At 45.1% G+C, this 14974-nt stretch overlaps 2 protein-coding genes across 9 annotated transcripts in view; one reads left to right on the top strand and one right to left on the bottom strand.

The window, feature by feature from the left end:
• The first annotated feature begins 1077 nt into the window (after positions 1 to 1077).
• Insm2 (INSM transcriptional repressor 2) lies at positions 1078 to 2614 on the top strand. The gene has a single exon (XM_021659125.2). The coding sequence runs from the start codon at positions 1078 to 1080 to the stop codon at positions 2482 to 2484; it is 1407 nt and encodes a 468-aa protein (XP_021514800.2). The 3' UTR covers positions 2485 to 2614.
• A 1759-nt stretch (positions 2615 to 4373) lies between these two features.
• Positions 4374 to 14974, bottom strand: part of Ralgapa1 (Ral GTPase activating protein catalytic subunit alpha 1) — a 245380-nt gene continuing 234779 nt past the window's right edge. For 4 of the 8 annotated variants that reach the window (XM_060387516.1, XM_060387510.1, XM_060387514.1 and 1 more), the window contains 2 exons: positions 14489 to 14613; positions 4374 to 5722 (listed from right to left, as the gene is read on the bottom strand). In XM_060387516.1, the coding sequence (XP_060243499.1) occupies positions 5574 to 5722; positions 14489 to 14613 (274 nt within the window). In that variant the 3' untranslated portion in view covers positions 4374 to 5573. Of the gene's footprint in view, positions 5723 to 13937; positions 13969 to 14488; positions 14652 to 14974 lie in introns of all 8 variants that reach the window. The other 4 variants (XM_060387517.1, XM_060387515.1, XM_060387511.1 and 1 more) reach the window with 2 other exon arrangements.

Raw genomic sequence — 14974 nt, forward strand, 5'->3', positions numbered from 1 at the left:
TATGCCTTTAAGCACTGTCCTCCTTGGGACTGCTTGACTGCTGATGGGCCTCTCAGCCCGCGTTTCATTTTAACCCTACCCGATTCCTCCTCCGGTTCTGTTCAGCGAGGAGCCTTCAGCACAGGATCCTCCCCTCCCCTGTTCTCATGTCGCACGGGCTTTTGTTTTAAAGGCTGGCACGGTGGTACCTTTGCCGAATCCTGGCCAATTATCTCACTGTTCAGCTAGTATCACAAACTTACACATCTCCTCCGGGTCTTAACCACAACCACGGAGCGCCTGGCCGGCGGCGCGGGGCCAGGCGGTGATTTGTTGAGTCTGGTCTTCCGCGCATCTTTTGCACGGTGTCTTGTCATGTACAGGGAAGCAGATGTAATGCCAATTCCACTAGCATTTCTCACTCAATCTCCTCCATGCTAAACAGGCCAGTTAGGCATTAAGTCATGTCTCCGGAAAGCTTAAGTGGAAAGTGTGAGCCGAGAAACCACTTTATGTGAGGACGGTCGAAAATGAGATCCCTTCCCCTCGCGGCTCCTCTTCCCCCAGGGGAGGGGGCACTTATCAGCCGAGAGCTCGGCGCCCGCCCCGCGCGGCGCCCTGAGCTCCCGAGGTGTGCCAGCGCGCACGATCTGCAGCGCCGAGAGCCCTTCTCCCCAGATGAAGCCTCATAGTGTCACAGGCGCGCGCGTCCCGATCGATACTGGATGGCGGCCGGGCTCCCGCCGTCAAGTGCAGGCGCGGGGCGGCGGGGGCGGCTGCCCGCGGCGGAGGGCCGAGCGGTCCGGGCCCCGGCGGCCGCCCCTGCCCTGGCCTGCCGCGCCCGGCGCGGGGCGGGCGGAGGGCGCGCGGCCCCCGAGGCCGTCCCGGGCGCCCGCAGCCCCGCGGCGCCCGCCGGCTTCCCGCGCCTCCGTCCCGCGCCCGGCCGGCCGAGGCCCCGCCCCGGGACCCGCTCCCACTCCTGATTGGCCGACGCGGCCGAGGGGCCCGGCGCGGCGTCTCAGCTATAAAGCCGGCCGGCGCGTGCCCACCCCGGCCCAGCCGGCTGGCTCCGGGGCCCGCCCGCGCCCGCGCCCCACCATGCCGCGGGGCTTCCTAGTGAAGCGGACCAGGCGCTCGGGCAGCTCGTACCGCGTGCGCCCGGCCGAGCCGCTCCTCCCCGGGCCGGGCCCCCTGGCGGCGCCGGCCTCGCCGCGGGAGCCCCCGGGGTCCCCCCGCCTCGCGGCCGCGCGGGACGGCGCCGAGTGGGGCGCGGGCGGCGGCGGCGACGGCCCCAGCCCCGCGAGGCCGGCGGGCCCCGAGCTGCGCTGCGCCTTCCTGGAGCGCTGCCTGCGCTCGCCCGTCTCTGCCGAGTCCTTCCCCGGCGTCGCCGCCGCCGCCGCCTTCTGCTCCGCGCCGCCCGCGGCCGCCGCCTCCGGGGAGCAGTCGGGGCCGCCGCGGGCGCCCGTCTCCGTCCCGGGGCCCGCGCCCGCCGCGCACGGCCTCCAGCGCCGCGGCAAGGGCGCCCCGGGCTGCGCCCCGCCGCCCGCGGCCGTCAGGAAGCCCAAGGCGGCGAGGAGGCTGAGCTTCGCCGACGAGGTGACCACGTCCCCGGTGCTCGGCCTGAAGATCAAAGAGGAGGAGCCGGGGGCGCCGGCGCGGGCCCCGGGCGGCGAGCGCACGCCGCTGGGCGAGTTCATCTGCCAGCTGTGCAAGCAGCGCTACGCCGACCCCTTCGCGCTGGCCCAGCACCGCTGCTCCCGCATCGTGCGCGTCGAGTACCGCTGCCCCGAGTGCGACAAGGTCTTCAGCTGCCCCGCCAACCTCGCCTCCCACCGTCGCTGGCACAAGCCCCGTCCCGCGGCCCCCGCGCCGCCGCCTCCCCCGGAGCCCTCCCTGGCGGCGGGCAAGGAGAACGGCCGCCGGCCGCGGACCGACGCTCAGCACCCGCAGGCGCGGGACAGCGCCGGCGACGCTCAGCACCCGGACAGCGCCGCGCGGCCGCACGGCCCCTACCCCGAGCTGCTGCTCGGGCGCCGCGGGCCCGGGCCGGGCGGCGCCGACGCGGGGGCCGCCTCCGAGGTCTTCGTGTGCCCGTACTGCCACAAAAAGTTCCGCCGCCAAGCCTATCTGCGCAAGCACCTGGGCACCCACGAGGCGGGCCCGGGCCGCGCTCCAGCCCCGAGCTTCGGCCCGGAGCGCACGGCCGCGCTCGCCTTCGCGTGCCCGCTGTGCGGGGCCCACTGCCCGTCCGCCGACGTCCGGGAGAAGCACCGGCTGTGGCACGCCGTCCGCGAGGAGCTGCTGCTGCCCGCCTTGGTCGGGGCTCCCCCGGAAGCGGGCCCCGGAGGCGCACCCGACGGCGGCGCTCAGCAGATTTTCTCGTGCAAGCACTGCCCGTCCACGTTCTTCAGCTCCCCGGGCCTGACCCGGCACATCAACAAGTGCCACCCCTCAGAAAGCCGGCAGGTGCTGCTGCTGCAGATGCCGCTGAGGCCCGGCTGCTGAGACCCAGGCCTGGCCTGGAGGAACCAATGCGGGAACTCCCGAGGGGCTTTCTTCGTCTTGCAGCTTCCTCCCCTTCCCAGGCCGGCCCTCTTACCCCCGCCCCCGTCACGACCCACCCGGGGAGAGGGCAGCGATGTAAAACCCCGCTCTAGAGCAGGTATGTATCTGCTGCAATCGTTCTCATGACCAAAGCTGGCAGCTCCAGGTCCTCAGCGCCCACCCCCGCCGTAGCATTTCCCCTCCTGGAGAACGCTGGAGACCCGTGGATGAATCCTGTGTGGTTTGTAGTTCCTATGGAAAGTCGCGGTGATAGCAAGTCTGTCTACACGAGCTCCCACCTACAGTGGTGGTCGCCAATGTTTCTTCTCTGGCTATCACAGGCACCTCACTTAGGCCGTTTCTTTTTAAATGGGTCAGATTTCTTGCCTCGTCTACCCTGTGAATCAAGCTGATGCCGAGCTTTCAGGGAAGGAAGGTTTAGACCGTGTAGATGGACAGGAGACTCGCAGAGGTTGCTGTCTGGTGTGATAGCGTCGCTGGAACTTTCTTCCCTCAATTGAACGCATTAGTCCTTTTTTTAAATTAGGTTCCGGAGGGGGGGAAGGTGCAGCTTAACGGGAAGGGCCTGGTGTGTCCCCTCAGTGTCACCTATTTTACGTGCTGCATCCAGGACGAGCTACTTAACATTTTTCTTTTCAAAACATTTTTCGGGATACTACAATCACTCCTAAAGTTTGAATGTTTTATCAATACTTCATTTAAATTATGTAGCGATCATGCTGTAAATCTGCATATTTCATCGTAAACTGTTCAACTTAAGGAAGATGTTACTGAATGTCAAGTCACTCAATATTTTATATTTTCTTTTCAGGAGCAACTTTTAAATTTCTTGTTGTAAATCATAGTCAGTGTATATTATGTATCTATTCTTTCAAGAGCCAGAGTCTGGGACACTGGCTGAGCGATGTTTGACAAACAGATTTGTAAGATGGTTCCGCAAATAAATGTACGTGGACTATGCTTGTTTATTCTGTCTTAAGAAAACGGCTGAACACAGTGTAGTTTCAAAGGCACATTTCTTACCTCCCCATTACCAGTGTTTTACTTGAAGAGTCTCAAGGGCCGATTATGACAGAATACAAAGGGAGGAGATATTATATCTTGCAAATGAATATAATGGTGCTGAAATCCAGTAAGAACTCCTCCTTTGAAGTCTAGCTGCAGACTGCAGCTCCATGGAGGAGAGAGCGTGAATGCTTTTTTCCCTAACTCTGCAACCCCCCCCTCCCCAGTAAACACAACAGAAAATAGAATGAGTATTCTTTTTTAAAAAAATCTACTCGACACTGCTACCTGGAGATGACAGGAATGATAGAAATGGTGCTAATTAGTTTCATTGTTTCAAGTCAACACTTTCGCTCCATCTCGTTAACCATTATCAACCCAATAGAAACATGGAAGGAGTTAAATTTGATTTTCCTTTGAAAAATGCTTCCTGGTGGCTGTGGGAAACTCTGTACACTGTTTAATCATACTCCTACAGGATCCCTCTGCTCATTTGACTGTTTTTATTTATAAGCATGAGTTTTCATAAAAAGTACATAGGAACTCTAAGAATTTGCTTAGAAATTTTTGGTAGAAAGTTTTATTCCTGAAAATGTATTTTAAAATGCTGAAAATGTAAAAAAATCAAGCGCCCTGGAATAGATACACTGATTTTGGTCAAGTTTCTGGCCAGGCCCTCTGAGATAGCGCACTGAGCTGTTTCTGAATGCATTTATGTTTACGAATGTTTCTTTTTCATGATTAGCTATGATACCATAGGGGCATTACACAGACCTGCTGCTTTAAAGTCTGAAAACACATGAAAGACAATACGGTCACGGACGGGAAGTGGGAAGAATATTTTTATTTTGTTTTATTAAATACCATGTCATCTTTTTGTCTCATTACAAATCTGTGGACACTACATGAATGATACATAATTACTCTTCCGTGGTTTGTCAGGCTGATGTATATACACATGCAGTTGGTATCAGTCATGCTACATTTCCTTAGGAGATGCCCATGCTAAACAAAGGGCTGGCTTATCTACTACAAGAACCACCCTGCACCCGCAGCCAGTTCAGCGCTGAAACGTTAGCTTTAACCTAGACCCTGGGCCATGTTCCCTTTGCTTTTTTAACAATACACATAATTTGAGCGAAACATTTGTAAAAGAAAAAATTTCCACCCTTCTCTCCACCACCTTTTTTTGGTACTTAAAGTACACAGACACACCAGAATAAATTGGTCAATAATAAAGGAAGGACCTTTGCCTCGAAACAGAAATAGCATTTAACAGTGATACCACCTAAAAAAGCCGAACAAGTTGTTTGGGAGCTAAACAGAAATCAAAGTTCAGCAGTGATTTTCCTAGTTATTGAGTATGTTGTGTCATCATTTGCACGGCTGAGAAATGAGACACTGACTTGGGAAGAAAAAGTTAAGCAATGTAATTTCAGTTGGAATCTGACTGCTGCAGGGCTGTTAGAGTGATCCTGTTTGTAACATTAACAGTCTGTACACATCCTATGTGCAAAGAGATGTGCAGCTTTGCTCTAACTCTCTAAATGCTTACGTCAGCGTACATCTGCAGGGCTGGCTATCAAGGACAATGTGCTCTACACTGTCTGGGGATGCTGGCTTATATTCCCAGTACTACCAAAAAGTTACAACAGTAACAACTTTGTATTTATTGAATCATAAAGTTGTAATGAGGCACAATAAATAACACAAGACTATCTGTCCAATTATATTTTGGTTTAACATGAACTCGAAGGTAGTACTACTTAGACATGATTATCTAGGAAGGTGAAGTGTGTAATAAAACAAGACCCTCAACACACGGCATCTTGGAGTGTGGGGAAAAAAACTGAACTAAATAAATAGTCCAAATATTTAGTTGAACATTTCTTTAAGTCCAGTGTTTTCTCAAATAAATGTACAGAAAGGAACATGACTCTTACGACAAACATAAGGCCTGAAAGGGTTAACAGCACTGCTGATCAGGGTGGCCACTGCTGATCACTGCTGGGATGTTTGTCTCCTTAGGATTTATTGGCTGAGCCAGAGGACCGACGCAGCTTCATGGACATGCGGCTTTTGCTAGAGCGAGGAGACATTGGCGAGGCCAGGTCGGCCCCGTCTCCCTGCGCTGCTGTGGGGGCGTCACTGGGTGGAATCTCTGGGTAGGGTCCTGTAGGAGAGAGTGAGCACATCAGTACCCCAGCCTCTCACACTGGGACAACCTTTCTGCTGACAATCTGGAGCAGGGTCCCAGCCCTTTAGGAGGACTTTAGAGGTGAAAAAGCAAATCCCAGACTTGATCCCCAATCTTTACTAATGTATTCAAAACCCTGTGAGCTGGTGGTTCATGTCATCTTATTAAAGACAGCGACCAATCATCGTGTCCAGAGCCAGCACCCTGGAAAAAGCTGCGGCAAGTAAAACCTTGGGCCTGAAAGAGCAGGGATCCAAAGCACCACCAGCATGCAGGGAAGGGCACGGGAAATGAGAAGGAAGACCGGCCTTATCACTGACAGCAGAGAGGTCCGCCACACCGCCACATGCTTGCCTCCTAATAGGAAGGTCCTCAGGAGACCATGCTAGGTACTTAAGGGGGCTGTGGAAGGAGCAGACAAATTCTTGGGAGGTGGAAAATACAGGAATTTTCATTTGAAAGCTAGTCAGAAAAGACAAACTGACCTCAAAAAATGTCTGTCAGACATATGCTTTTATGTTCATTAGCTGAGATGTTTACAGTTAACAGTAGAATTAGCAGACACAGATTTTTAAAAGAAGCAAAACAAATCCAGATAGGAAAATCCTGTGTCATTTATAGGCAGTTTTCCCAGAGCCTGATACTCTGGGCTTGGGAAAATTATGCTAGTATTTCTATGTAATGAAATACTCATGCTTAAATTTGAAGGTATACATATTTGTAAAAGAAAAACAAAAATGTTCTTTAAGGAATATAGATCCTACTGAGATATCTTAAAAATATATTCCCCCAAGGAACTCTTCAAAGCACTTTTAAAGACCAAACAGTATAATTATGCTTAAGGACAAGTACACATTTCTAAGGGAAACTCTTGTCATTCATACCCGTGTATTGCCCGCTCAAAGTATCTTCTCCAACATCTCCTTTCTAACCGAGAGGAGGATGGCCGATAAAATAAAGCAGGAAGTATTTTGCTCAAGTTCACTTTTCCCAATGATCTGGGCTGGCTCACAGAGACACAGACCAGAATATTCAGAGAATGTAAGCCCACAGCTCATATCGGGAAACCCGGTGCACGGGCTGGGAAAAGCCAGCGAGCAGCAGTAGCTGAGCTTCCTGGTGCTGCAGTGTGAGGAGGGGTCTTCCCTCCCAGCACCGTTACCCCGAGGACAGTGTCTCTAGCGGAGGTTTGGGGGAACAGAATTAGCAGTGCATGCCTTTCTGCCGTGAAGGAAGAAATGCAGTGGTGAGCAGAGTTGAGAACAGAAGAGCTGAGAGCGAGAGCTATGAGGGAGGCTGTGCAGGCGCCAGTTCCCTGAGCAACAGAGAACAACCAGGCTTGTATTATGAACACAACTGGCATGCAATGAGCTAGGGTGGGGAGGGTCCACAATGGCCAATGCTCTGCCAGTCCAGGGGTCACACTTACCAACTAACAAAACAAGTTCAAAGAGGAAAAGAGAACAGGAAAAAAGTCTGTGAGAGAGCCGAGAAACGTCTACCGTCTAGTGTGTTCACTGTACTGTCTCACGATTCACTCATGAGGCCTTTAGTGTAATGAGATAACAGCTACATTCAAGTGTTTAAGTTTTATGTAATTAGAATTAAGCATTTACATTTACATTCTTTGCTGTACTCTCCACATTCAAGGGCCTGGTTAGCTGCTGCCATCTTGGAGAGTACAGACATGTGACATTTACAGCACCACGAAATTTTTACTCAAGAGTGCTGCTTTCAAGCATCCCAGTAAAGAGTATTTCCTGACTGGCGAGGCAGCGCACACCTTTGATCCCAGCACTCAGGAGGCAGAGACAGGTGGATGTTAGTGAGTTCCAGGCCAGCCTGGTCTACAGAGCTGAGCTCCAGGACAGCCAGGACTCTGTTAAACATGAAACCCTGTCTCTAAAAACCAAGAGTATTTCTTTACTTAATTTGTCATCCTCAAACCAAACAGTCTTTGGAGAAAAACAAAATGTTTTCATCAACTGTTTCTATTGGTTGAAACTCCAGCACTCTTGAAGGTGGTTTGACAGGGAGAATGAGTGTTTTTTCACTCCCCCCACTTTAAAAATTTTTACATGCATTGGTATTTTGCCTGCATATGTGTTTGTTTGAGGGTGTGGAATCCTGCGGAAACGGAGTTACAGGCACATATAAACTACCATGTGGGTGTTGGGAATTGAACCCTGGTCCTCTGGAAGAGCAACCAGTGCTTTTAGCTGCTGAGTTATCTTTCTAGCCCCTGCTCTTTTACTATTTTCTAACAACAGTAAAGAAGGACCTTCCTTGGGCATCTGGGGGAATACCCTGCTTCTCTATTTAGAAGATACTTTCCTCAAAACCAGCAATCTTTCCATGTCTTTCTTATTACCTCACAATCCAGTCATTAAGATCTCCAGCATGTAATTACAATGAAACAAACGGAGGCAGGGCTGGTGTAGGTCTCATGCTTAGAGTCTGAGAATGACACACATGGAATATACTCCACACAGCCACACTCCATAACAGCTCACAGGAGGCAGGCCTTGGTTTTGGTTTGTAAAGAATATGATCACACTTGCCATTTCCTATCACAGCCTATCCTTCCTAATTATTGATTTACACTCCATGAGTCATGAGGATATGACTGAATTATTTTTGTCCTTCCGTATCTTCCAGGGTAGCCTAAAAAGTACCCATGGCTCCCCTGTCCGTGCGCGACAGAAGGCACTCCACAGACTGTGTCTACATTTTGGTACGAGCTGGTATACTGCATGCTGAGTATAATAAACTGTCATAGATAACACCATCGATATGACTTTGGGAGGCTCCACAGACATTTTAAAAGGGAACATAAATGATTTTAAAAATTTATTTGGGTTTAGTCTGTACTATCTGCTGACAAGCATGGCTACTTTAAAATTCCCTGAGGTTATTGGCTTATAAAGCCTTTAAAATACTGTAAATTTGAAAGTAACTTCAATTGGACAAACTACAAGACAATGTGAATGTGTTAGAAAAAAATGGGGCTAGGGACTTCTGGTCTCTTGCTTTATTATAGTGATAATGATGTGGTTACATTCGTTTATTTACCCACCCCCACCGTGCGCGCTAGAGTGCATGCATGCCTGGTGCAGAGTGCAGGCAGAGACGGCTTGTGAGAGCTAGCTCTCTCCCTCCGCCATACGGTTCCTGGGGATCAAATTCAGGTTGTTAGGCTTGGTGACAAACACCTTACCTGCTGAGGCCTTTTGCTAGCCCATCTCTTGTTTTATTTAATCTTTGCCAAGCTGACTGGGGACATTTTCTTATTTGTGAAATGGAGACAATGACAGTTACCTTGTCAATTTGTGGAGATTAATGACTCTGTAGCAAAGAGCCTGGTGTGTAACAGGTATAAAGTAAGTCTGGTTAGATAAAAAACTACTACAGAAAACAGAAGACTTTGACTCAGAACAGATGAGGATTTGGAAGGAAGGGTAGAAATGAGACATATTTTTGAAAAAAAAATTATTACCTATGAAATATAACCATCCAAATGTGGAGACTATCTACAACATACATTTAGGTTTAGCTTTCAGAAATCAAAGGGTTTATCCTCTCTTATTCTGATATATAAAACACCAGCCTTAAAGGTCAATTATTCTAATAAACCTACTGCTTTTTAATGTTGTTTACAGAGTCAATGATTAAGATTACATAGACTGACCCCTAACCTGTCATAAAGGAAGATATTATTTAAAAACAAACTGCACAGAAATACAGACAACCAAAGTGGATTCATTTCAAGCTATTCAAAAACTATTGCTGTGGACCTGTATAAACCAGATTAGGCTCCTTGCATTTTACCTCCTCCTGACGAATGAGAGAACTGGCATAGCACAGACTGATTTGACTTCATGTGGTATAAATGTCAGGGTTACAACTTAAACATAGATTAGTCTGATTTTAAAACATCCATCTTCCCTGGCAACCCTAAAACTCTTTTTAAAGGAGTTTTCAATGAGAAAGTAGATCCCTCCAACACAAATGTCTAACAGTCTCTGAGTTGTAAATGTGATGGGTATTGGGTAATCAATTTCTTTCTGTCTCTCTGTCTCTGTCACTCCCTCCCTCCTCGATAGCAGTAGCAAGGGGCTGAGAACCGACTAGATGGAATCATGGTGATGTTGGGACCATGAGCCCCGAAGGCACACAGGGTCGGGATGCAATGCCGGCCTCGCTCCCTGTGGGTGATGGTCCAGACATCATTTCTTTTACCTTTTAAACTTGCATAGACACACTGCTAAGACTGAATGACAGTGTCCGCATACCACGGACTGCAGTAGGGGCAGTGTCCCATGCTCAATTATTATTTCATTATTTTCACTACAAAAGTTTTATATCCAAATGAGTGTTCTATATAAAAACCGAACCAGTCACTACTGCTACAATTTATGCTATTTAAGTCAGTTTCATCTACTGATTAATAACATAAAAGTCAAATTTCCAAGACAAAGATACTGAACAGAGCACATTTACCTGTCTACAAATTCAGACTAATCTACTGACATGTACATTTGAGCAGGAATCTGATTTTAAAAGTATCAAACAAATTTATAATATACTGAAGGAAACCGATTACACTTTTAATTTGTTTAGGTTTTTATATTAGTATCTTATGAAGGAGAAAATATACTTTCTTTTAGATTATTTCAATGACTGGTAGGGAAGTTTAAACTTACATTTTTTTTTTAAATGCATCTTTTGATACTGAGCTCAAAGTACCTAAACCAATGTCTAATTTTGATGACACGTCCTCCTTAAAGGCTCACAAAGACAGACCTGACAGCCACACATCTGAACCTACCTACAGATGACAACATCTAGCATGGGAATTAACAGCAAGACTGGGGTTAGAATGAGAGGCCTGGAAGTTGCTCTAGGTCTTCAGACTCACTCTAAGTTATTTCTGATTTTGAGGACATAATTTATTTGAATCATATTTTCATAATTTATTGATTTTTACAATTAAATGATTGATTTTTAATTTTCCTTTCGATTAACCCTGTCATAAGTTTTCTAAAGATAATCATATAAGTGGTGTATGTATAGATGTATCTATATGTATATACATTCATGTGCATACTTGTAGATGATCAAGTCATTAGTCAGGTCCGTGACTGCTAAAGAATTAGATAGCTAAGCTGTTGAAAAACCAGGAATAGAGGCACAGAAGTAGTGCCAGACAAACCGAAATTCCAGATATGATGAGAATCCATAGCATTAGAACAATTATGGGGTGTTTTTAAAAAATCGAGAAAGACAAACTAAGTATTTATCATACACAGCAAAATAGGATTCTGTTCCTTAACAGCATTTTATAATTTTTTATTACAAAAAAAGCCAAGACAGCAGAAAAATCTAGGTAACATTAGGGAAAAATATGTATATGTCTGAACTGTCACTGTCATCTGTCCAGGAACAAGAATGATCTTATTCTCAAGTCTACAGTTAGAAGAAATATACTGTTTGTGTGTGTATATACATATATACACAAAAATTTTGATGTTTTTCACATTCATGCCTGACAAAGATAAAACAATTTTTCCTGTAACTTAAAAAAATAAAGGTCAAGAAAAATTGAGTAATGTTTTAATGTAGTTCTGGGAGATCAACACAGCGTGACATCACAGCATTTCCCTCAATGACCTTAGGGATAAGAATAATTTCCCTCATGCTATCAGTCTAGTGCCACAGACAGCACATTTTGAGCAAATACAGTTATGAAATTTATAGGTCAATTATGGTACACTGAAATCTTTCACATCCATTTAAATAAAGTTACATGAAAAATCTTCTTAGATTTAAATCATCAGTATTAGAAGATTACGGTTAACCAGAAATTTTTAGATAAACAGAGTTATATAAACACACATAAACTTTTTTTTTTTTCCCCAATTAGGGAATGAGCTCAGCCAGGACTCCTGAGTCTGGTAAACATACATTCTACCACTGGGCTATTCTTCCAGTCCTTTAAGAATATAGGAATTTTGTTTTTGTTTTTGTTTTTTTTTTGGGGGGGTATTATTCCAGTGAGTCTAAATAAAGTAGAATACAGTATATTACAGGGCTGCTACAAGGAATATAATCTGCATATTAGCATTTTTAAAAGATATAATTTCAAGTATATTACTATTGACTAGTATTGTTTTATATACACAGGATATCTAAAGTTGATTATCAATAGCAATAATCCATTTCCTAAATGAGGCAAACCAACTTTATGATAAAAAAATGAATTTAGCTGGCTGGTGCAGCCTAAAATCCTAGTGGCTCAGAAGAGTTCAAAGCTCACTTGAGCTATATATTAAGATTGTCTCCAAAAAAAAAAAAAATTCAATAAATATCACACTATGTTTTTTTATTCCTGCAAAGTAGCAGGTCCAAATTGTTATGTGGCTTATTTCAGTTTCTCATTTTGACTTAAAGCTTAAAAGATAGTTTTCTATATAACAGTTTGTAAAAATGACAGGAAAATGAATAGTTAAAATAAATAGGAGAAAAATTATTCTTCAGATACTCTGCGTTATAACTATGGTTTTTATTGTGTTGACCTGAGTACCATTCTGATAAAAATTTATCATAACTATTACAAGTGTGAAATACTGACATATGTCATTCACAGGTAGAACACCTTTTTATGAAACTGGAGTGCATGTCTCTAATGGTCTTAAAAGTATAGGCAATTTTTAAAGGTTAACTTGAAGAGTTGTAGGCCCATGTTTAAATTAACATTTTTTATTACTGTTTCGATCAAGTATCTTGTTGAATGAATTCACAAAAACACTGAGACATTAACAATGAAGCTCTAGATGACAATTGTAACACCATCCTGTGCTGATGTCTCCAAATCTCAAAATATCACTTACTTCCTATGTGTGCACCTGCTCAATGTGCAGGAAACACACAAACCATGAGAATCACTTTAAGGCGACAACCACTAACGATTCTGGCTGGTGGATAAGAACAGAAATGGAACAGCATTTGTAAGCAGAAGTGGAGAGTGAGCTCAGGAGGCCTACCAGAATTTTCTGGTCATAAAACTTGTCGACATCATGAGACACACAAGTATTATTCCTATTTCTTTAATATAGCCTTACACTTTATAAGATGGTCTTTAAGAATGACAATGCCCGGGTATACATAAGTGATTTACATGTTGCTGTTCCTGAATTTGATACCCTTCTTTTACCTTTTTATCTTAATGCCAAAATGATTAGTTTTATGTAGTGCCTATCTATGAAAGTGAATCTTATACTTCTTATCTTATTTTCTCTTTGGTAGGATTTTATATTAGTTCAAAGGTTTCTGAGTTGCTTGATATGATTATTTTTCTGATGGTAAATTAATCATTAGTGGAAGAAAAGCTATAATTTCATTAATTAAACCTCAACTGAAAATTATAATTTTCTTTAAAAATGAATTAGGTGGGGCTGGAGAGATGGCTCAGTGGTTAAGAGCACTGTCTGCTCTTCCAAAGGACCCAGGTTCGATTCCCAGCACCCACATGGCAGCTCACAACTGTCTGTAATGCCAATTCCAAGGGATATGACACCTTTACACTAATGCACATAAAATAAAATTAAATAAATTATTAAAAAACAAATTAGGTTTAAAAGAGTGTGCTGTGAATTTAAACTTATCTGATATAAAAATGTATGTGACATAAGGAGAGTGAGAAGCAGTTTACTGTGGTCAGGTCCCTACTGTGCTCTCTGTGCCTCTCTTGGACACCACCAACACTCACTGCTGGATCTCAGGTGCCTAGTGTAGTGCAAGGTGCACAGAGAAGAGCCAACAGGTGACTTCACATATCTGGTGACAATAGAATGCATTGCAAAACCACAAAGACACACAATGTCAGTTTGATAGAGCTACTTTTTCATGCTGAGAAACAAACAAGAAAGTCAATCCAACAAGGTATAACTAATTTTAGTCAAGGAGTCCTGGCATTAGTTGCTTTATCCCCCAGCCATGTTAGTGCTTCATGCAGACCGGGTTAGTTAGTATAATTCTGGGAAGAAGATTTAGTGACAACTTCTGAAATGTTTAGTATGAACCAGGGCAGTGTTAAGTTTTCTTACTGTCTGAGTTACAAGCACAAAGCTTGTTAATTCTGAAAAAAGGAAACGGGAGAACAGAAGGTGTTTTGGTTGATACTTTGTCTTACCTTCAGATAAACAGAACTGATACTTAATGATCTAAAGAGGGAAAATAAATGAAACAATCATAAGGAGTGCAAGATATTATAGAATAGGAAGGCCATGAGTCATTTTTTTCTGATTTCTTTAAAATTAGTTAACTGTATTAATGCAGTACCCTTTTAAAATCTTCAAATATTACCACATAACTTGCTGTAATAAATGCTTCTACATCTAGGCTGGTTTAGCTTTACTCGTATGTAAAGTTAGGGATGATGACAATGTATCCTAGGCCACACAATTTGATCCTCTAAAGTCCCCTCTGCAGATAAGGCAGAATCGCATGAAAAGCAAGAGCCAGTGATTGGGTTAAGATGTGGATCATGTACTTTTATGAAGATCACTGGATTTTTAAGAAACCACATGCAAATAAAAGAAAACAAATTAAACTTACAGGCCAAACTCAAACAGTCATGAGTAATATATGTAAATGATCAGAATTTTATTCAACCAAGCTTTAAGAAAAGGGTATTGCATTTTGGGTTTGTGACAAGTAATCAGTTCTTTCCTTTCCTCCTACCTGGGTCAGAAGGTAAGTGATGGCAGGGGGCTGGGGAGAAAACCTGTGCGGCAAAGTCTTCAAATGCTGTTGGCTCCAGGTGGTGCTGCACAATCGTCTGCAGGTACCGCGCCCTCTCCTCATAGCTGATCCCCTCGTTAAGGATGAACTGAGATGCAGCACACTGTGAACAAGCAAATCTTACAAGAGGTCCACCATAGCGCATCTTTACTCAGGGAGCCGCCCGCTGCCCTGCACAGGACCAAAAGCTCCCTTTAAAAGTATAAAGATGTACTTAGCGGACGTTTATTTCTCCTGACTCCATGACGAATGATAGTTTTTTTTTTCTTTTTTTTTCCCGAATGATAGTTTAATAGGAGGTTTACTAGAGAATAATTATAATATTTATTTATTATTAGAACAGTTTGAGAAAAGATTCAACAACAGCTGGCCAGCCTGGACCCATCTTATCTTGTTAATCAACTTTCATCTGCAGATTTACTCTCA

Source organism: Meriones unguiculatus, chromosome 7, assembly GCF_030254825.1.
Source record: "Meriones unguiculatus strain TT.TT164.6M chromosome 7, Bangor_MerUng_6.1, whole genome shotgun sequence".
Taxonomy (NCBI): domain Eukaryota; kingdom Metazoa; phylum Chordata; class Mammalia; order Rodentia; family Muridae; genus Meriones; species Meriones unguiculatus.

What these genes read in the sequence shown, in the direction of transcription:
- Insm2 (XM_021659125.2), top strand. Translation starts at nt 1,078, where the DNA reads ATGCCGCGGGGCTTCCTAGTGAAGCGGACCAGGCGCTCGGGCAGCTCG.